Below are 23,216 nucleotides of genomic sequence, written 5' to 3' on the forward strand. Positions count from 1 at the left end.
TCGATCTGTTGGGCAAAATACAAGCAAGAAAGTCCTCGCAATTTTTTTTAGATTCAGAAATAGATAGAAAATTGTTGGAGTTGACCCAATGAACATGAAGGACGAGGTATCAATTAAAATCTTTATTAACGAAATAAAATTCTAGGCCCCTACGACGCATAAAAATTACATTATATTCTTTATTCAACATGTTACTAGATAATAATTTAAACTTTATATTAATCAATTGCACCTGTAAAAACAGGTGCAATTGATTTCACCTAAGTGACTAGTATAACAAATACAGTTAGTTTTACTTAAGTTTTTGAGTATGCTGTCTATATTTAGGTAACATAAATATTAACAAAACTTATTGACAATTTTATCAATATTTATAAACTAATTTAATGAACGAAGTTAATGTTACAAGTTAGAATAATATTGTATTTTTATGGTTTAATTAGTATTCCTCTTTTTGAATAGTTCAGAATACTTGCTCGTTTTCCGTTGATGTTGGCTTAATTATGAGCAAATATTTCTAAAAAAAAGTTGAGTTAAATTCATTTCTTCGAAAACATTTATTATTTTTATAATTATTTAAATGTAGATATGTATGTAAAAATTCATACATATTAATTAATGTAAAAAAAATAGAAAGCGTCTATTTTATTACATATTTTTATGATTTATAACAACTTTCTATTATATATATTATACAAAACATAAGTTGTAAAATTATATTATAAAATTAAGCATACATATTTTATTTTTACTTGTAAAACTACGTTTTTAGAAAGACAAATTACTGAGGGGCGAATCAGATTTTAATTTTCGTAGTAAATATTCTTGACGTTGAGAATACTTGCTCGCTTTCCGTTGATGTTGGCTTAATTGTGAGCAAATATTTATAAAAAAAGCTAGTTACAAAATCTTTTATTACATGAACAGTTGTTTGATTAATTGTTATTCGATTGTTGTTTGTGTGTGTCCACGTATTTATTTATGGTGTATTATTTTTAAATTATTTTATTTTGATTTTTCAGGTACTGTAAACGCAAACGGCGAAACGAAGAGACAGAGGACTTCCTACACCCGTTACCAAACCCTGGAGTTGGAGAAAGAGTTCCACTTTAATCGCTACCTGACGAGAAGAAGGCGCATAGAAATAGCGCACGCCCTCTGCCTCACCGAGAGGCAAATCAAAATCTGGTTCCAGAACAGACGGATGAAGTGGAAGAAGGAGCACAAAATGGCGTCCATGAACATAGTCCCTTATCACATGAACCCCTACGGCCACCCTTACCAATTCGACCTTCATCCCAGCCAATTCGCCCACCTGTCCGCATAGGATCAGTGGAATTTTTCGAATAGTGGATAACAGATTTATTAAGTCCAGACTTTAAACGAACCATTGTTGAGACTTTGAAAGGCAAAATTTAAACATTTTGCCTTTCAAATGCTCAACAGGACTGGATCTGTTATCCGCTGTTCGGAAAATTGCCATAGTGAAACGTCACCACGCGGACAGACTGTGGACATTACATTATATATATTATAAAAAATGTACACACATGGACATTGTTTTTTTTTGTGATTTTTTCGTGTAACTTTGTATATTTTTTAATCAAAAGGCACTAGTGAAAAATTGTTTTTTTTTAATAATTGATAATTGTAAATTATTATATTATATGTGAGAAAAAAATTGATCGCAAAATGATGAGAAAACTCGATAAAAAATAAGTGTTAATCGTATGTGTATTAAATTTAAATATCGTTCCAAAGTTTCAATAAAAAATATAAAATATGGACTACGAACGTGTTACAAAAATTGTGTGATTAGTGTCTCGCCGGAATGGAAGAGGATGTGATTTGTATAAATGAAGAATCAAAAAAGGACGTTGTTTATATAAGAATTTTATATAAATTATTTATTATACTTAAAGCCAACCAAAAGTTCACAATTCAAATTGTTTTAAGAATTTTTCCTATTGTTTATTTATCTATCTATCGAGTTTGTTTGATATAACCATGCCTATACAAAAAAAATACACTGGTGCGTATGAAATGTATTATTTTATTATGTTACACACATACACTTACTATTATAAACTTCTAGGTAATAATATAATAAAAATATTTTCAAAACATTTCATAAACACTAAAACTTAAATTGATATGTTTGGTTATACTCTTGTGTATAAAAATACAACTACACTCAATTTTCATTAATGCAAATTCGGAAACATACAGGGATTTGGATTGTTATTGAACTTGATTTGTATTGATGTGATAAAAGTTATACTATAACAATATCAAAAAATACTAAAACTAAATTTCCATCAACGCAAGTTCAAGCTCTAATTAATAAAAGCAATATTTTATTTTTTGCATAATTGTTTTAAAATAGTACACTAACTTTATACATAATCGAAATAGTATTGCAATATTCGACGCTTATTTTTTACAGTAAATAATTTTGTTTATTTTTCTGTGTTGTTTGTATGTTGATTTATATTATTTTGTTAAAATAACTATGTTCAATTTGTTTGTTATTCTATTATTTTTTATTATTTTATGTATATATGTTACATACATAAAATACACATAAACATCAAAACAGGATCAGTATATCATCACACATCACACCCTCATGTATTATTAAAATAATATTTAAGACAAAATTGTGAATGAGGAATACTTAATCTGTAAATATTATACAATATATTTGATAATATGCCATGTTGTACTTGTAACAGATTAAAGAAAAAATATTAAAAAATAGACCTGACCCACCCCTTTTTAGTACTTATGAATGTAAATGTAGTACTTAAATTCGTGTATATATTTATTATTTATGTATATTTTATATACATATTTAATATGTGTCACAACTCACGTGTCGATTTTTTATTATATTTATATAACGATTGGGCCGCAAATGGGCCGAAAAAAATATATACGAAAGCATTTTTCTCCTCTAAAAAAAGAGTTGTTTGTGATTGTTATACATAGATTGTATTCGCCCGTAGCTGGTTTACCTAATAGTTTTATTTATTTATATAAAATATTGTAAATTTAATTAAACGAATAAAATGTGTATATTGAATTTTTAAAAGTCCTTGCGTGAAGATAAAATGGAGAAAAATATTTTCAAAGATACTCGATGAACAAAAATAATGTTATAATACGTCCCATGAACAACCAAAAATTGTATCAAATCAAACAGGAAAAAAGTTTTATATAAATAAAAAAAGAGAATATGTTTATTAGGAACTGCTATCCATTCCATGTAAAGCTGTAACTTAAAATAACGTAATACAATTATAATTATTAATATTATATATTATAAATAAATAAATTATTATCGTGTAAGTAACTTAAAAGTGATTGATATACATTATGGAAATAAATCAATATAATAAAAACGATGATGAAGTACAAACTATTATTATTTATTTGTTATTGAGTCTTTAATATTATTTTAATTTTTTTAAGGGGTGGAAATGGGGTGAGTTTTTTTTTTCTTTTTGGCTTTTAATTAGCGCCGTTGGCAAAATCCAAAGTCGGCGAATCAATTAATCGTGGGTCTGGCCATAACATGTTCAGCGGGTTATGTTGAACAAAAACCTTTTGGAAGAGGTCCGCTTGTCAGCCGGTAAAAAGAGACTTTGATAGTATTGAGAAATGATTAATGAATAAAATCGCAATGAGACGGCAGGGAACAATGTCACACACCTACCCACCTCGAGCTCTCACAAGTGCGCCGCTATATAAATTTTATTTTATAAATATTTTTAACTAAAAAAAAGCTTATGTACAAAGTAGAAAGTCGCTAATGTATATTTTTAATATCTAGCATCATACCAAAACAAAATAACGGTAAGCTAACATGGATAAAAAAGTAAAATAATAACCCAACTAGATTTAACAAGCTTATTAATGCTCATCTATAATATTCGAAGACAGCAGGCTAAGAACCTGTATTTATATAATTTATAACATTAAATAAATTATTGATATATTATAAAATCTAAGGCTATTATAACAAATTTATTGGATCAATAATTTGATGTATGATTTTACGTAATTTCTTAATTAAGCAGTCAGTATTTTTTTAGAAATGTTTAGTAACCTCAACGGTTGAAAATAATTATTTTCTCTTATTTATAATATTTATACAATAAAACGCCGTTGATGACAAAATACTGAACAATGTGGTTAGCTACTATTTAATAATAGTCAATCGGCAATAAGACCGATATTAAATGGGAAAAGTGCGTTATTTAGAGAAAAAAAATAATTAACTGTTTTTAAGACACTAAAAATCATATATGTATGGCACGCTTTTCTATACTACCATTAAAAAAACTTCATTAATATCATCAACTAAATAACACTCCCATAAAAATACTATAAAATTACACGGAACCATATACAATTTCCAGACTAAATTTGGATTTAAGTATAGACATGAAATGTCTAAGCATATCTTGCTTTTGTGGCATAAATTTACATATTCATGTTCATATATATTTTAAACTACTATTCCATAATAATCACTTTTAATATTTGTTCTTTATTTAACTATGTGGACCATTTTTAATACCAAAGTGCTTCTCTGAAAATGGTGCCTTTCTGAAAGGGGAGTATTCCAAATAAAGTTTTGCTGATAAAATATGAGGAAAATAGTCCTGTTTTTTTTATTGAAAATGGTTATAAGTTTGTACTTTTTATTTTATTTTTAATTAGGTTTTTCTCTGTTCTTTTAATTTTAAAACAATATGCTCAATTAATAAACAGTATTTTTTTAATTTACTTAAAATAGTCTTTATGATGTCATACTACATATAAATTATTGTATGATATTCACGATAAAAATTGCACCATTTTGAAATTTTCTTAAATGTAAGAGAGCACCTATTTATGCTAAAAGTTATTTAAATATTATTTTAATGAATTAAAGTGTTTTTCAACATTGAATTATACAAAAAAAAACATATTACAGGGCTCATAGATACATTTAGATGCCCCATTCATAATGGCGATTTTCTTGACTTCTATACCTTTAGCGCGCAAAATAATTATTTTGGAATAAAGGGCTTAAAAATTACTTTTTCAGACTCTTATTATATATAAAAATTAATTTTAATAAAAAAAAATTTTTGGATATTTCGAAATTTCTATTGGTTGATATATCGACCATTGACCACTTAGGGATTTTTTTAAGAATATGTTTATTTTATAATAAATGATCAAATAGTGGCACTAAAATATCATTTATTGTTTGAAATATATTACATATAAAGAAATAATAATAATAAATAATTCTTTGAGATTGTTGTAATAATTGAATTTGATTTTTGATTTTATCGTTTTTTGGCCGATAGTGACAACTTCATTTCATACGGTTGTTATATCAACCAAAGAGCTTCCTCGACGACGTATTTTAATGTTAAGTATGATTTTATTATGGATAGGTATTGAATTATAGACCGTAATGTCGTCGGTCGATATATCGACCGATTTCGGCCTTTGCGAGCTAAAGGGCTATAGGTGCCATCCTCGGTGAAAGGGTTAATACGAAAACTAATTATTCGCTATTATTTTTACATATTTTATGTGATTTTTGTATTAATATTTGTTGTATATGATATTTACGAAGCCATTTTATAATACATTATGTCGAGAACATATTTTACGTAAAGTCATATTAAAGCATTTGAATAATTTCTTAAATATAAAGACCATATTTCATTACAAATAATTTTTAAAGATATTTTCATTAAAAATCTCAAACAATAAATTTTTGGACAATTTTTTTTTTTTTACTAAAAAAACTGCTTGTAATTCCAAAACTACAGATGAATCATTTTAATTGTATTCTGATTAATGTTAAATTAAAACATTTGAACAATTTCTTTAATTCAAACAATATATTTCATGGTAAATAATTTAAAAATATATTTTATTAAATATGTATATTTTTTTACACTATTTCACTGAAACATAAAACATAACAACATTTTGATTTTCTTCAGAGGTAATTTAAAATAATCTACAGAACTAAAATAAGATATTAACTACATTGTTAACAAATATGAGTAAGATTTAATTTAAATAATTAAATTTATTACCCAAATATTTCACAAATAAATAGGCAAAAAAACAAAGATGAGAAAAAAAAATTTTTCCGATAATAAAAACACGCTAATCTACAGAACTAAAAGAACATGTTAACTCCGTAATTAACACATATGAATAAGATTTTATATTAATAATTTAATTTCTTACTTTATTAATTCATAGATATATGAGAAAGGATTTTATTTAACTCCTGAAATAATTTTCGATAATAAAACACTCGCAAATCTACAAACCTAAAAGTACTAATACAATTTTTTTTTATTGCATACACTTTAAATACACATATTTTGCTAATTATATATAATCACATCATTAAACATTTGACATACATCAAAGTATAACTATCCATTTAATTTTGAAACATAACATTTAACATTAAAAACAGACCCATAAATAACTACTGACAATAAAAATTTAGTTAAAATACTGACTGACTTTTTTAAAATAGTAATACAGTTTACAGATAACTCTTATGTTTTAATAATTTTAATTAAATCTATATTAATTTCAAGCGGCGCAGGGAGCAATTGTGCAACATATTTGTGAGCAGTCTACTCACTGAACTGTATCCGTTAACAGGGCCGAACAAATCCATACAAAAAAGCGCACACACTACGAAATTGATGGATTAAATATTTGACATGTATCTCGTGTCTTATACTCGCGTACATTTCTGTGTTTTATACATAATAAATTATTCACAATCGATTGAATACAATATGATAATAACACCCGTACCTACAATAATTGAAAAACTCCTAAAATAGCCATGAGAACAAAGCAACCTTTCGCAGATGAAAGTTTTGACAACTGTTTACAATAATGGTTAATGTAAAACTTTTATCTGATTCCTGCCGACGTGAAGAGGTTCGTCTACGTTGTTCAAACCAAAAACAAATATTTAATCATCCCATTTAATACATAAAACTATCATTTTATCAGGTTTTTAAAGATTATTTTTAATAATTAGTTTTAGAAAAGGTTATCATTATAATCATATATTTGACAATAACGATAGTAACTTATTTTAAATATATGGTTATCAATCTGATGATCTTGGTTCGTCTGTCGTGGATAAAATGGTCTGTCCAGGTAAGACAATGCGATCTCGACTCTGCAGGTACACATACACACAATAATAAGTTGACAAGATGACTAATGACCTATAAAGTAATGGTGTTTGTATCTTCGTGTTAAATGCGATCTCTTTCAAAACGATAATCGTTTTTACCGTGCCATGTGCGAAAGTCGACGATTGACCCTATGTTTTTTTATGGAAAACTTGCGGACAAACGCCATAACAACTTTTTATATTATATAAATATAATAATGAACAGGATGGAGTTTCAATACTGTATTTGCTACATATGGACATCTTTATGAGAGAAATATTAAAAATATTTTACGTTCGATAAGGTAAGACTGGTGACTAACTGATATAATAAACTTTATAAATGAAAATCGACAAATCCAATTATATATAAAAGTAAGTATTATAAGTTAATTAATAAAAATAAGCACTATATCTGGCTAATAAAAAAATTCAAGTAAAGGATTTAATATAGTATTGTTTCGTATATATAAATAATTTATTACAAATATTATTAAATCAGCCAAAGACAGTTTTATAGGGATAGCACGCTAATAAAATCTCTGCATCGAAGAAATTGAGACTTAACCTCAAGTTGGTCGTCTGAGTCGGCACACGAATCAATCAAGTCTTTCATCTCAACAAATATTATGACGACAGAGATTATGAACCTTTTAATCGCGAATCAAACAAAAACGATTAGTATTTTTTTAACACTGCTTCCAATTAATTACAATTTTATTTAGTTCATTATAAACAATTCTAAACAGTATGGTTTTGCGAATCTTATTAATTTTCAGAAGCTATTGTAATGCTTAGAAAAGCTAGAAACTTTTAGATTGACCACAGCTGAGAAAAACAACGCTAGCGTTACGCACAGGCAGAGCAGGCGCCCGCCTACAACAACCTAACTAAAGGGACGACTTTTACAATTTTATTTTATAAAATTTAAAACACAAATTTCATAGTAAAAATATTAGTATAAATTATGAACGTGCGTTATAAGGTTGCTTTAAAAATAATAATCACTACAGACATTTTTTTCTAATAATTACAAGTTATTTAATTCTAGAGTTATTGAATTTATACAATCTAGATATGCGTTTACGACAGCAGCCTGGTTATTGAACATCTTAAGAAATTATTTATTTGTATATGGAAATCGGATATTTTGGGCGGATTAGAGCCACTTTCAAAAAAATACACTCTGCCAAAAGGGACCGATACAAGTGCATAGTAATCGAATTATCCAATGCATAATTAAATGCACAGTTGCCTAATCTCCAGCTGGTTAAATTATGCTCGTTACGAAAAAAGTATATGGCCGTGAGAAAGCACTTGTCGCGTATGCGTGTTAAAAGCGCAATAAACAAAACGACTGACTGATGAAGTGTACATGAGAATCGAAGATTCCAGATGATTAGCTTCCCCAAATGCATCAAGAACGGATTTCAGTGCATCTACAAACACAAAATAATAATATTGCACTGATAAGGCTAATACCATATGGATTGTGACAACCAGAATGACAAGTGCAGTGTGGCCAAATCGTTCAAACTTTAACGACGACGCAAAGATTCTTATAAGAAAGGCTGCAGAAATAAACTAATATAATATTGCAATTGGTAAGAGCAAAAGAACCTTCAAAACTAGTGAATTCAATAATACCATGCACCTTCATCAATAACTTCCACCAATTAATCCCCAAGACACACGAAAGTTCCCCCGAACTCGCGCAAAGCATATATCTAGAAATAATATACTGAAATTAAACTAGAATGATAAAAACATAAAGACATTGCAACGACATTTTCATTGATAAAATAAAAGTAAATATTCCAAATATAAAATAATAAACGCAATCATTTTTTAAGCAACCAAAAAAACTTGTTTAGTGTAAAAAATAGCTTAATAAATTAAATTAATAGATAACTGCTTAAAGTTTTCAATGGCGGCATTTCTATTGTGAATTGCGCTTATTGCCGATAAATATTTATGTACATATAAATAAATAAAAACATGGTTTATTATACAGCAGAATGTACCCACTCTCCATAGCCGCGTCAGAGTACCAATGTTTCCTTCGAACTCTCGTCAATCGAATGGAATATTTATGTCTTTTGTATCGAGACCAGGAGTCGCGAACCTTCGTCACAAACTTACAAGATCGCTCGCCTTTCAATTCCATCGTCCACCGGCCGCAAAAAGAAAACCTTTTCATCCCGCTAACGCCGAGAGAAGAAAGCAGAAGGTCAAACAACTCAATTTTCAACGTAAACACACATACACTACATGGCTGGGAAAAAATGTTTACGATTTCCATATATGAAGAATACAGGTTGTCAATCGTGATCAAAAGCTGGCGTCCTCATCTGTGACGTGATCTCGAAATTTATTGCCATTTTACCCGATCGTTTTGATGCAATTGCGTTGTTTCCATAAATTTACAACGTTTATTTGCAGAGAGCACAAATTTCTCACATGTTGTCAAAGTGTACGCGAAGAATAAGCCGTAATAAAATAATATTATCATTAAAACTTAGGGAGCATCTACACACAAATGCCGAATCGAAAATTAGAGAGGGAACTTAAAAAGCTCGAGGACGTAGAAAAGCTTTTTAATGTTAGAGCAATAAACGCACAGATGTCTATACAACCATCGAAATTCAAATAAATAATTTATAATAGTAATACTTACATATAAAATTATTTTAAAGAATAATAAAAAGTATATACAAATAATATAAAATATACAGAGCTTTTACATCAATATTAAAAATTATTTAGTTTTACTATTAGTTGATAGATGTCACTAAAAAGTATGCTTAAATATAAATATACAGTTGGTTCAAAACTTAAATAAATAAATTCAATTTACTATGAAATTATTTTTGTAATATACCTATTTCATTTTAATGAATATTAAATATATTTAAAAAATAAAATATTTTTTCAAAAACATAATATATTTTCCAGTCACTATGTGGCGCTAATATTTCAAATTTTTAATTAATTTACATTTATGTATGTTATAAAAATATATTTACACACAGTATTATACGAAATGTGACAAAAAAAACTATTTATAATTTTTATGAAAGCTTATTACAAAGCGGTTCTACCATTAACTAAAACATTTTTAGAATGAAATACTTAGCTTTACATGTCATTTGGGGGGGCAGGGGGGGGGGATTTTGCCCCCTCTTAAATTTGGTTAGTAAAATACATGGCATATAATAAAGTAATATGAATTTTAATGAAATTTGGTCAACTTTCCCCCCCTCCCTGAAAAAAGTTGAAATGGCGTCCCTGATTCTAAACCAGAAATTCTCGGTATAATCCGAGAATTTCTGGTTTCGAATCTATTCCGAAAATATTTTTAAAACGTCATTTCTATGAAATCACATCGAAATACATTTTCACTAGTAAATATATATTTTTACCAGTAAAAATATAATTTATTTTCCAAGTGCTAGGTGTAGGTAATATTATATGATTTTAAGCTCACTCAGCGATTTCGATTTTATCTCTTCTTTGGTCATAACCAGAAATGTAATTTAGGGAGGGGCAGGTGGGGGAATTTTTTTTCCCTTTAAATTTGCTTAGAAAAATGCATATCATTTATTAAAATGCTATGAATAATAATGAATTCGAAATATTAAAAAATCGACCACTGACTGACCAACTTTTGCAATCCCCCCCTGAAAAAAACTGAAGTGGCGTGTTTGCTTCAAGCAACGAGCAGTACTTATTGCGTCACCTTCTCCCCGACTGAGCCGATGACTCTTCTCGAGAGTTGATTATTCTTCTAGCAGTGAAGAAGTGACGTAGCTATGATGGGGCGAGGGGGGGGGGCCGCCCCGGGCGGCACTTTCTTGGGGGCGGCATATTTGCGATGGAATCGTCTAGTGTTGTACTTAACCCTAAATGCACTAAAATTTATATTTATATATATCTTAAGTCTTATTGGTTTTGAATGATACTCCGGCTCATCTTTCAGACCTAGAGGACGACTTACTGGAGGATTCCCTGGGAAGAAGCAACACAATCTTAATGATTGTGTTGCTTCTTCCCAGAACTACTTCATTACACCAGCTCATAGATCAGCAAATCGTTTCAAACTTTAAATGCTTACACCAAATCACTACTTAAACAATGCTTCAAAGTAACCGAAAGAACAAATTTTACCCTCAGAATCTATTGGAAAAATCATTTCCATATCGTGAACTGCCTCTGCTTAAAGAAAACTCTGGCATAATTGCATTGACCGGTTGCTCATGAATGGAACCGCTAATTGTCGATGAAATTCAAGGAAGTCACTTGGGGGGGGAGTCAAATTAGGACCATTAATATAATTAATAATATTTAAAAAAACGTTTGTTGGCGGACACTTTAATATATTGCATAGGTGATGTTGTTGTAGAAGTTGTAGATAACTTAATTAATTAAGCAGTGTATGCTAAGAATGCCAAGTAGTTTTTTGGCAAATATAGGTGATTTTATAAATATATTTTAAAAAAATATTTATTTTTGTGTGAACTACAGTTTATACAAGTAAATACACAAAAAGTATAGGAAAAAATTATTTCATAATTTTACAAAAGAAAAACAAAACTAGAAACGGACACCCGCGTCCTAGCGGCATTCATGTCGTCATTCGTAAACGGACACCGGTGTCTTTACGGCATTCAAACGGTTAAGGAACATAACAATTACATATTAAAAAGAATCGTAGAAAAATAGGTATATTATCTAGGATGAGAAATATGGTAAATACAAATACAAAAAAAGTTACTTCAGTAATATTTTCTCTCTCTTCAATTATTGTGCAATAATATTTTATATGTTTAGTAAATTAGATAAAATGATGTTGTATAAATTACAAAATATGACAAAGAGAGTAATTTTAAATAATAAATAGATATATTACTTGTAGAAGTATGATTAATAATTGGAATGGTTGGATGTTCAGAAAATATTGAAGATGAATATATATCACTTAAAAAATAATCTTGATAAGTAGTTAATAAGAAATAAAGATGTACATAGATTTAATTAGGTATAAGAAAACGAGTACGGCCAGGGGAATATTGTACGGAGATATGAATTTATAAAATAATATTCTTAGTACAATCCGCAAAAATAAAAATGTAGCTGTTTTCCTCAATATAATAAAGAAACACCTTTGTACAATAACAGATAAATTATTATATAATAAAGACTTTTTTTATATTATATATATATATATATATATATTTATATTGTCTTATAAAAAATTAATTCGTATAAAAAATAGATATATATATACTAAATTAATTATTAAAATAAAATATTTTTTTATTATTTATTATGGAAAAAATTGCTTTGATATACGAGTGTTCTGAAATTTAATCACAAATCCCAAGCGAATTGTATTCGTAAACCGAGGTTCCATTAAATATTATAATGGTTCCCAAAATTAGTATGTTTGCTCATCCATTAATAAAATAATAATTTATTTCTCGAACTAATAAAAGCACGTGTATGCGCTGCAACCCCATCATTTGAGAAGCGTTCGCTCGCGCGCGATGACGCAAATAGGGGCGGCGGCTCGTTGCTATGGCAACCCCCTCCCACCTCGACTTCTCGCGCGTCTCAATTTCGCGCATGCGCGCTCACATCCGGGCCTACCCCTATTGAGGAAATCTTATCTACACGCACGCACCGTCACACACACACGCGCACATCAAAAGTAGGTACATTTTTTCCCTTTATTCTACCAATTTAATTATATTATAAACAAATTAAAACAATATACATATTTGAGAATCGATGGTATATCGCTTTAATTCAATATGATATAATAACGGTAATGTAGGCTATTCTAAAGTGATCCTTTTGTTCCTACGTTTTATTATAAAGGCGGCTTTGCTTTAAAGACAAAAAATTGCAAATAATACGTCGATACGTGTATCGGCGATTCTCAATCTGTAGTAATGCATTCGACGCACGAACGCAGACCGTGTAAATGCAAATTTTATTTATTGTTAAAAATGTACACGTCTTTGAGTTCGTTATTGATCTCGTTCATTCCGCGCAAAAGGGGCGATAAAAATATTTTTGAAAGGCTCAAAACTGCTCAGGGATCGTCAACGTCTTATTTGAGACGAAAGAGTAATTCAAAGATGAATGACTTGGCATTATCTAGAAATATTACCTACAATGCATAGCATGACTTACGGTTATTGTAATATGATTTTGTATACATATTATTTTTTTATAATATTTTTTAAATGATTTTTGTCATGTAAATTCCTTTGCGACATAACAGACTCAACGCGTTTCAACGAAGTAAACACAATCAACCACTACTAAGTAAGTGATGAGACGGCAGACTGAAATCAAAGCCTGTAAATCATTTTAAATCTATTTGATAAATTATAAACTTTTATTATATCCCATAATCAATAGATTTTATTTTAATTATTCATCAATATATTCATCTGTGAGATTAGGAAAATTTAAGAATACCTAACAATGATCAATAGAAATTTAAATTACATAATAGTATATTATTTCAATCTACCAGAATGAGAAGTTGAGATTTCATATGAGATTTGAGCCTTGGTCTTTCGAGTATTAGTCGCCGATTTAAGATTTAAATAGTAAAATGTTTTTTTAATTTTATTAGCTTATAATATTTAGGTTAATATAAAGGTTTTTTTATATACTAAAATATTATAGCCCTGCTATCAAAGATCACGTTAATTTTTGGTGTATTTGTCTTTTTACACCGACTCTTTTGAGAATGAATAATCTGTAATATAGTACTCAAATGATTATATGTGATTTTTCGATACAAATATTTTTTATTCGATCTTTTTAATGAGCCACTTTAATTGTTCATTGATAAATCACGGATCAATGGAATTTTAAGCGGAGTCTGAGTTATCAAAAATTTGTCAAATCTGACTAGTAGTATTGCACAATATTTTTTTTAATTTTCGCTACGCAGCTTGACTGGCGAAAATATACAAAATTTTCCGCTGCACAGCATTACAGAATGAGTTGCAAAACGAGTTAGTAATCATTGTAATCAAACTACGTTTTGTCCCAAGTACGGGTATCAAATTGCGATGCCCGTGGCGCACATCTGCCGCTATCGCATCGTCAGGTTATGGGAACTGTTTCGGACCCCTGTCGCAGACTGCGGGGCGAGTCATAAAAAAGATCATAAATCTTCCGAAAATGCCTGAGCAGCCGCCGCCGAGCCCCGAGCCAAGGTCAGCCGCCTTTGTGCTTTGCTAAAGAAAGCCTCGCCGTTGCATTTATGACTTTTCAGTGCAACAGACGAAATGAGATCAGGAAAGAGCCTCGGACCTCCGAGTCCAGGTATACACACGTAGGCGGATAAAATAAGCTCGGATCTTTTCCTCGAGACAAAGACCGCGATTATACAAAATTGCATTTAATTATCCGTCGAGTAAAAACTGCTTCTCGACCGCTGGGGCTGACATACTTACTATAACATTGAAATGAAAATATGTATGATTAAAAATAATCAATTCTAATCACGTTACAATGTTTAAAAAATACAGTTTAAAAGCTCAACTTATCAAGAAACTCAAAAAAAGTTAAACGGACACCACAAAGCTTTTATTGTATAATTTTAAAAGTTTCTCGTCAAGTTCGACCAAGCCCAGACACAGATTGAAAATTAATAAAAAGTATACTAATTTATTTAAATGAAGTACATAAGTGAATTTATCAAAAAACATATTAAGCGCAAGAATCACGATGATTTGCAAGTCGTTATTGAATCATGTGGTTGTGAAGGTTTCGTAGAGAGTTATCGATGAAATTTGGAGATTCATTTTAGCTTCAAGGTTCAAAGTTTATCGTGGAAGGTTTTGAGGGGTATTTGATGTATTCTAATAAAAATCTTCGTTACTCCAGATTCTGGGTTTATTGATGAACTTTATAGACACGCAATAAAAAAAATGTTATCGCTACGAACTAGCTGTGACTCGGGTAAAGATCGATATTGTCCTGACGATCAGTCTCCTGGCGGACCGTTTAGTATAGAAAACTATGTATATCATAAGACTTTTTAGGGTTAATGAAATACTATAAATCTTGATGAAATTCAAATATTAAAAAAATGACCATTGACTGGCCAACTTTTGCCCCCTCCTCCCTTGAAAAAGCTTCTAAGCCAAAAAATTTAGGGCTATCCCTCAAATAAAATTTAAAAAAAGTCTCAAATCTATCCCAAATTTTCATGTCAGTGAAACCATATAGGAATTCATTTAAACGGTAGATATATATTTTTACCAGTGAAATATAATTTATCAGCAGGTGCTAGTAAAATTGTAGTGAGTTACCTGTTATTTATCTTCACGCGACAGTACCTTCTTCTAAAAATAAATATAAAATACTGATTAATGAAGCTAGTACAATAATCTTTTCTAATAAAAAATTGTAAATAATTAATTAACTTGTTTTAAAAAAATAATTTGTTCAAAAATGAATCTCCGGTGAGTCGCTGGCGTTTAATTGGTTAGCCACTTTCATCCACAGAAATTTAAAAACGATTTCTTTAACCACTTACTCCACAGATTTTGTAAAATTTAAGTGCAGCAATTTCCCTGTGGACGTATATATACGCGTGTAATGGTCTCGCATTTGAAAATTTTTACTGATGAAATTCCCTAGACGTAAATGAATATTTACCGTAAATTTCTTACAGTGTTTTTTTATATATAATATGAATGATATGTTGTTTGCCTTCTAGACTGAGCTAGAATAGTGAAATCTCCATGGATTATGACAAAAATATTTCATTTAAGATAAACTATTCAAACTTACATATTACCCCCCCCCCCCTTCTAAATTTGGTCAGAAAAATGCATGTCATTTAATAAAATTCTATGAAACATTAATAAAAACGATCAATGATTAGCCAACTTTGCTCCCCCCCCCCCCTGAATAATGCTGAAATTCTTAGGTGATACCTCGAAGAAAATGTAAAACAAACAGTCCGAATTTATTCAGATTTTTTTTTAAATATATAATTTCAATATATAATAATTAAAATATCGGAAGTTATTATCAACGATAGATATATTTATAAATTTTTACCAGTGAAAATATATCTATCTGACAGTTGCTAGCAAAATTACATGCAATGTTACAGTGAATGTGTATTTTTTAGTCAAGTTATATTTTCACTAGTGAAATCCAAATACATTTTAATCAGTAAATATATATTTCTACTAGCGAAATTTTAGCATAGCATGTAAATAGTGCATTCACCAGTAAATTATTTATACTCGCGAAATTACAATATAAAAAAAATATTCCTCTTTTTATAATATATAATTTATTTAAGATGTGTTGAAATCAATAAGACCTCATGCTTCGTCTTACTGTTTAAAATTAATTATGCAGCGTGTGTTGCTGTCCGAATAAACCCATATATATAAATTAATGTTAGATAAACAACGAAAACGGCCATTTTTGAAACTTAAACAATGGTAAGGCAACCTTTTCAGCCTCGTGGGGCACATTTGTCTTTTATGCATAAGTAATAGATTTTATATGAAAACCCTGATATTTTTATCAAAAGGAAAAGTTGAGGATCAATTGTTGGATTTTAACATTCTCTGAAAAATTTCATTTTACTTAAAGAATATATTTTTAATTATTTGAACGCGCAGTATAATTTTGTAATATATATTATCTTGTTTGGCCGCGCAGAGAAAAAAATAATGTGCGTGTTTCTCGCGCATTTCAACTAATTTTAAAAATATATATTTTGTATACTCTGACTTAAAAAAAAAGGTCTTAAAAATTATCTAAATGTCAGCACATAAAAAATGTTTAAAAAAAGTTTAATGCTATATTTCACATTTACCATATGTTTTAAGATTCTTAGAAAAGATAGAACAAGTCAGTTGTATAGAGGGTGTTAGTAAAAAAATCTAATAATAAAATAGGAATCATTTTACCAAATGGAAAAGACAAAATTAACAATGAATCAGGAGTATATAAGTTGCGACAAAATTTACATTGGTCAGACAAACCGTTGAAAATGGAACATAAAAACGCGATTAAAAATTTTGCCGGAAAATATTTCAATACCACCAAAACTCTAGGTAAAATAAAAAAAAACATTATTAGAAATTATAAAGAAGCAATAGAAAGTTAAGATTAAAAAAAGTTAGCAATAAATAGAAGAGATTACCGGTAATAAAACAATCTAAATTAAATTTTAATAAAACTCATACAAATACTTCTATAGCAACAAACATTTCAAACATTAATACACTTGTTACCTACGCAACAAACGAACAAAACAAAACAAAAGAAAAACAAGTCACAAGATCGAATAAAAGACGACGTAGCTGAAAAGCTCGTGGCGGCCGCAATAAGATCAAGACTGACCCCAAAATTAGAGTTTGACAAAAGAGATGAAGGAAGAAAAGGCGCGATACGCGAGTCCTCCCATCTTAAAAAGCTAAGTAACCTTTGAATTCTGCAATAATCAAACAATTGCCTACATAAACACGTTAATTTAAAAAATCATATGTTTGTGTGTATATGCGTATACACTCTGGTCTCTTTTTATGCGTACTGTTTTTATACGGTTTTCAAGTTATGGGGTTTATATTTCAAGAAGCATTTTTTAAATAATCATTTTAGACCGTATTGACGTGTAAAACAGACATGTAAAAAAATTCTATTTTGGACTCTAAATCATGTTGCATTTGCTATCTATCAAATAAGACTACAAACTTCAAATTCTTGCTGGAAAGCAATTTGTTCCGAACGTGTTGCAGTCAATGAAACTAATTAAACATCGACTTTTACTGATGCTAAGAAAAAATATTATCTATAGGAGCGGCATTCTATATCTGACCGGGTCATAAAATCTGTTGTGTATTATTTTTACATATTCAACTTAGCTCTTAGCTATTTGTGGAAATATATTTTTATCAGATTTAATTTAAGAACCTTCCATCGCGAAAATGCCTCCCCTAAGCAAGTGCCGCCCGGGGTGGTCCACCTCCTCCCTAGCTACGCCACTTTATAAAGCAAACCTTTATGTAGAGTTTCTTAAATGCCTATATTTGTTACTGGGTTTTTTAATACAAATAAAATTAGTAAAATTATATATACATATAATAAATCTTAATATTGTAAATAAGTGTTAAAATCTGTTTCATTGTTTGATTTTTGTTAATTGTAGTAGAACATACTTTTAATATTTGGTATACAATCTGTACCAAAATAATTAATTAATATTTGGTATACAATCTGTACCAAAATTTTATAAAAAATAAATAGGATCACTCTGAATATATTCAAATGTAATGAATATGATATATTTTGTAGACTTTTTAGTAAATAAAATCATAGATATTTTTATGTGGCATTAGCATGTTATCTCTTTATATTGTTATATATTTTACGACCCACTTAACATGTTTATCGATCAAATTCTGGGTCGCGGTTAAGAAAACATTTCTTAATGTGTGTAACTCCCACAAAAGATTACGCAAACCTAACTATTAAGCATATTTACTGAAACTAACATTTTTTTAAAGAAAAAGCCTTAATCCTCGTTTGTGGACTACTGACTACCAGGGACTTTGGCCAAAGGCCCAAATCCGGCTCGCGGGCCGTAGGTTGCTCACCCGTACTTACTTTCACAATTTTTTTTATATAATATATAATTTATTTTACCATTTTTTAAATGAAACACAAGTACGGAACTAAGCTCCGCCCAAAAACGGGTTATAATCGAATCATTCAAAAGGGTTAAAATAAATAAAACAGCTCCGCAACAAATTACGTTCAAAGGGGTTGAATTTACTATCATCACCCGTCAATCGCCGCTTGCCAAATGTTCGTCTTCGCTGACGGTCGCAATCGGCAGTTGGTGAGGCTAGGTCGACGCTAATGTCGATCGGTCAGTTGACCATCGCTATAATATGGCGTGTTTATAAACAACACTCGATCTGAGTCAGTGGGCCAGGGCGGCGCGTGACCAAGCACAAACACCAGGTATCACTTGCCTGGAACTAAAGGCAAGTCACCCTCAGTGACGGTATATTTTTAGTCGAATTACCAGTAAAGCTCATTTCGCACATCGAGTACTTCACGCGTTACAAACATGACTGAGCACTTTGTATGCGGGAAAGGAGAATCTTCGCTTAGCGGCGCTTATTGGTTAAAAGCGGGAGACGAGAACGAAAATTTTTTTGTATTGAAATGTTCGGATTTCGTTAATCTATGCCTATATATTATAGTAATATTAATTTCTGTTTTTTTTGCTTCCAAAGTCATCCGAAATTGTCACTTTTCAAATTATTATTATATGATAGGAAGTATTTAATAAAAAATATCTAATCGAAAATAGATTCACGCGTTTCATAAAAATTATACAATTAATTATTTGTTTATGATTTATCGTAGAAATATAATTTGGTTTCTACAAACTAGTATCCAATAAAAATTCAGTTTCTAATTCTAAGATTTTTTAAAGCACTCTTTCCTGAGAAATGCTGTTAAAATACTACTATTTATTTTGATATTACATTTTTGTATCAGAAGTAATGTTTGAACAGCTTAATATATGAATAAATAAAAGTATCATAACTTTGATTTTTTACATTCTCTATTAACATAAATACATGGTAATTCATACCATGCTGATTTAAGCGATACAATTATTCGGATGAAAACGCGAGTGAGTTATTATTTATAGAAACGCTTACAATGTACAAGGCCAAATGAAGTAAATGTACAGTCACACATTAGTAACCTTAATTTTTATTCTTATTTATTTGAACATATATATTTTTCACATGTATTATAAATACCCATGTCCACCGTATAAATCTCATCAACGCGCCAGGCGCGTTCGTGAGTTGAGGTGAACGCACTAGGCGCGGTCTCAAAATCTAATTATTAATTTCAGTACAGAAAACTTTTCCCATCACACGAATACATTTATTTATATAGTAATTATTTTATTAAAACTAATAAAAATCTTTTAAAAATAAATATAATTGTGATTCAATTTTATAGTATATTACATAAAAATAAAAAAAATATTTCCTACTTTTCCAAATCTAAGTTTTCATAATTAAATATATATTTTATACAACATAATAATACCCCTTCAATATTTCGCATAACACAGAAAAAGCACCGCGAACGAAAAAATTAATATCTACTATCAAAATCTCACTATGCATAAAACCTTATTTTATTTGGTGCGCTCTAGTTCTTTTTTTCTGAAAAATGTGAACGGTCTTTTACAACTGAGTAGTGATTTTTTATTTTAAATTTAAATCATTCACACAAATTAAATGTTTCCTGCAAATATTTTGGTTTGCTCCTTAAATTTTATAGTAATGTTATCTCGTGTTCACGAGTTCGTGTGTCACGTACGCCACGTTGGTATGGCTCTGTGCGTAATTGCTTTCTCTTTCGAGTATAGTACATTGACACATCTTAAGTGTTTTACACAATATTAAGTTATCTTATGTACATGAAACATTGTTCAAGATGGTCTTTCGCTTTGCTTTCGAACCATTGGGACGCAGTTTTATCTTCTTGAGAGTAGCAACAGCCACCACAAACATGTTTTGAGCCAAGACACAGCAATAAAATTAATCTGAAAACATTTCATCAAAATAATCTGTATTCTCAAATACGCACATTTTTATAAAAACGCATGTATGTGACGAGTATCAGTAAAACAACTTGCCGAGTTAAATTGTATGTATTTATTTTTTGCTTTAAAGCATTATTATTATTAAAATAAAAAGTACAACAATCTACATAAATTTCTAGATTAAATATACGTTAAAATTAATATCGGTCAACAGTCGAATAACCTACGGTCCAACGGACCAACTTCTCACCCGTCCAACGTGCTAAGGATGATTAATTTACTTTTTTCTACTAGTGCGACGCATCATTGTGTTCTATAGCTCCATACATCCTGCTTCACTACGGGGCCTTCAGTTGTTCGCTTTATCTGTCGTAAAGTGGTAGTGTTGCCAGTCTTATCGTCGAATTAATTTACTCTATATATTTTGCAGTAATTGTAAACTGTTCTTTGCATCTACGGATTCTTATCGTAACGCGCATTGATTCAATTACAATTTTGAAGTGAAATCTTGACCAAATTATCGGCCACGAAACATCAATTCATTAGTGATACATTGTGACGAATTTTGTGACTGATTCACGAGAGCAAACTCGTGCGTGAGAATCGAAAAATTGCGACGTCATATCGGTAGCATTGTTGCGATTGTGTGTATTGGGATCGTTTTCCCAAAGGTGTGCGCATGGTAGTGGTTGACAACATTTTGGAAACAAATGACATACTTTTAGAATATTTTTATGTTTAGAACCTCAAATAAACTTTATGAAAGCTTATATTCTTGGAGTTCAGTATAGTGATTCTCAAATAGTATGTAATGGAACAAGCATGGACTAAATAAAAGCCTACTTAATGAAGGTAATAGGTTTGTTGCACTATATGTCATAATATTATATACTTTCTAAAACGAAAACATTTGCTTAAAATTTTTTTGTTATATTAAAAAACTTAAGCCAAATATTTGTATAATTATATATGTAGAAAAAAAAGTGTAATGTCAATATAATACAATATACATTTTTTTAGATAATGTAATTTTTTATAGATAGTTTTAAAAAATGTGAAATTAATTTTACAACTAATAAAATAATTTATACATCTAAAATATATTTATTATTTTATTCTCTAACAATTTCAAATGAGTACAGTATTTAGTGTGTGATTTTTATAGTTCTTAGACAACATTAGTTTTGATTTTTTTTGTATTTGTGACCAAAAAAATTTGAATAGTAACATTTTATTATGGCTTGTGTTTAATGGGTCAGTGATTTAGTTTGATTTTGGTCAATCATTAAATTAACCTTCAGTAGTAAAAAAGGTTTCAACTCAGATCGCCATGAATAAAGTTAATTAACATCGTAACTTTATTAAAAAAATCTTACAGAAAAAATATTTCATAATATAAATTGAAACAAAATTATAATTAAAATTATGATATTTTTGCTTATTATGATATAACGGACAAAAAACTTTTCTTAAAAATTCACCTGATAAATATCTCATCTATGTTAATTAATCAGACTCACAGGTTGACTGAAACATTCTGTTAAAAAAACAAATGAAAAATGCATAACTTCATTTAAAACTTCTATAGAAAAAAGTTTAAAGAAACGTACTGCAGTTTTTTGGCATTTAAATCAGAAAAAAAGGTTTTTAGAACACAATAACTGTCGTATTTTTAAAAAAAATAATACTTTGCTTAATAAAAGCGTAAGGAAAGTAAAGAGAGTAAAAATATTATATAATTTAAATTAAATCAAAAATTGGGGGGAAAAAACATTTTTTATTTTATATTTTTGTGACCAATTTCCATATTTTTTTTAAAAACTGCCCTTATAAAAATCTTAGCTAAATTCGTTTCAAAATAAAGGGCATTCAAAAATTTAAAAAATGTAAAATTAAATAAAAAACTTACAGAAAAAAGTGTCAAAAATACTTTATAATAGAGATTTTAAAATAATCAATGTAGATTGAATCAAATTTCCATGATACTTCTTTCTTGAAAAATTGACCTTATAAATATTGGATAAATTTGTTAGACAGCTTGATCAGCCATCTTATTTAAAAAATTGCAAAAATTAAAAAATGGATAAATCGTAACTTTATTTAAAATATATTTATATTAAAGTAGAGGTAAAAATTATAAAAATTACTAATATAGATTTTTTTTGTCATTTAAATATGATTTAACAGTTTTTGAGGGCACAATAACAGCTGTAATTATATTAAAAATCTAAAAATAGACCTTTAATTATCTCGTTTAGGTTCTTTAGCTAACCTTTTTGCCACTTGTTTTTAAAACGGTGACTATATTTTTTTTAAAAACCTTGTTAAAAAAATCAT

The 23,216-nt window shown here is 29.1% G+C and overlaps 1 protein-coding gene across 1 annotated transcript in view; it reads left to right on the forward strand.

Annotated features, from left to right (window-relative positions):
- The window catches only part of LOC148234836 (uncharacterized), a 68,345-nt gene extending 66,721 nt beyond the window's left edge, over positions 1-1,624 (forward strand). The window contains exon 2 of the mRNA XM_088186239.1: positions 1,023-1,624. Coding sequence (XP_088042365.1) covers positions 1,023-1,327 — 305 coding nt within the window. The 3' untranslated portion in view covers positions 1,328-1,624. The remainder of the gene's footprint in view (positions 1-1,022) is intronic.
- Positions 1,625-23,216: the final 21,592 nt, after the last annotated feature.

This window comes from Plectrocnemia conspersa, unplaced genomic scaffold (genome assembly GCF_051122295.1).
Source record: "Plectrocnemia conspersa isolate PC_06_02 unplaced genomic scaffold, ASM5112229v1 ptg000005l, whole genome shotgun sequence".
In the NCBI taxonomy this organism is placed as follows: domain Eukaryota; kingdom Metazoa; phylum Arthropoda; class Insecta; order Trichoptera; family Polycentropodidae; genus Plectrocnemia; species Plectrocnemia conspersa.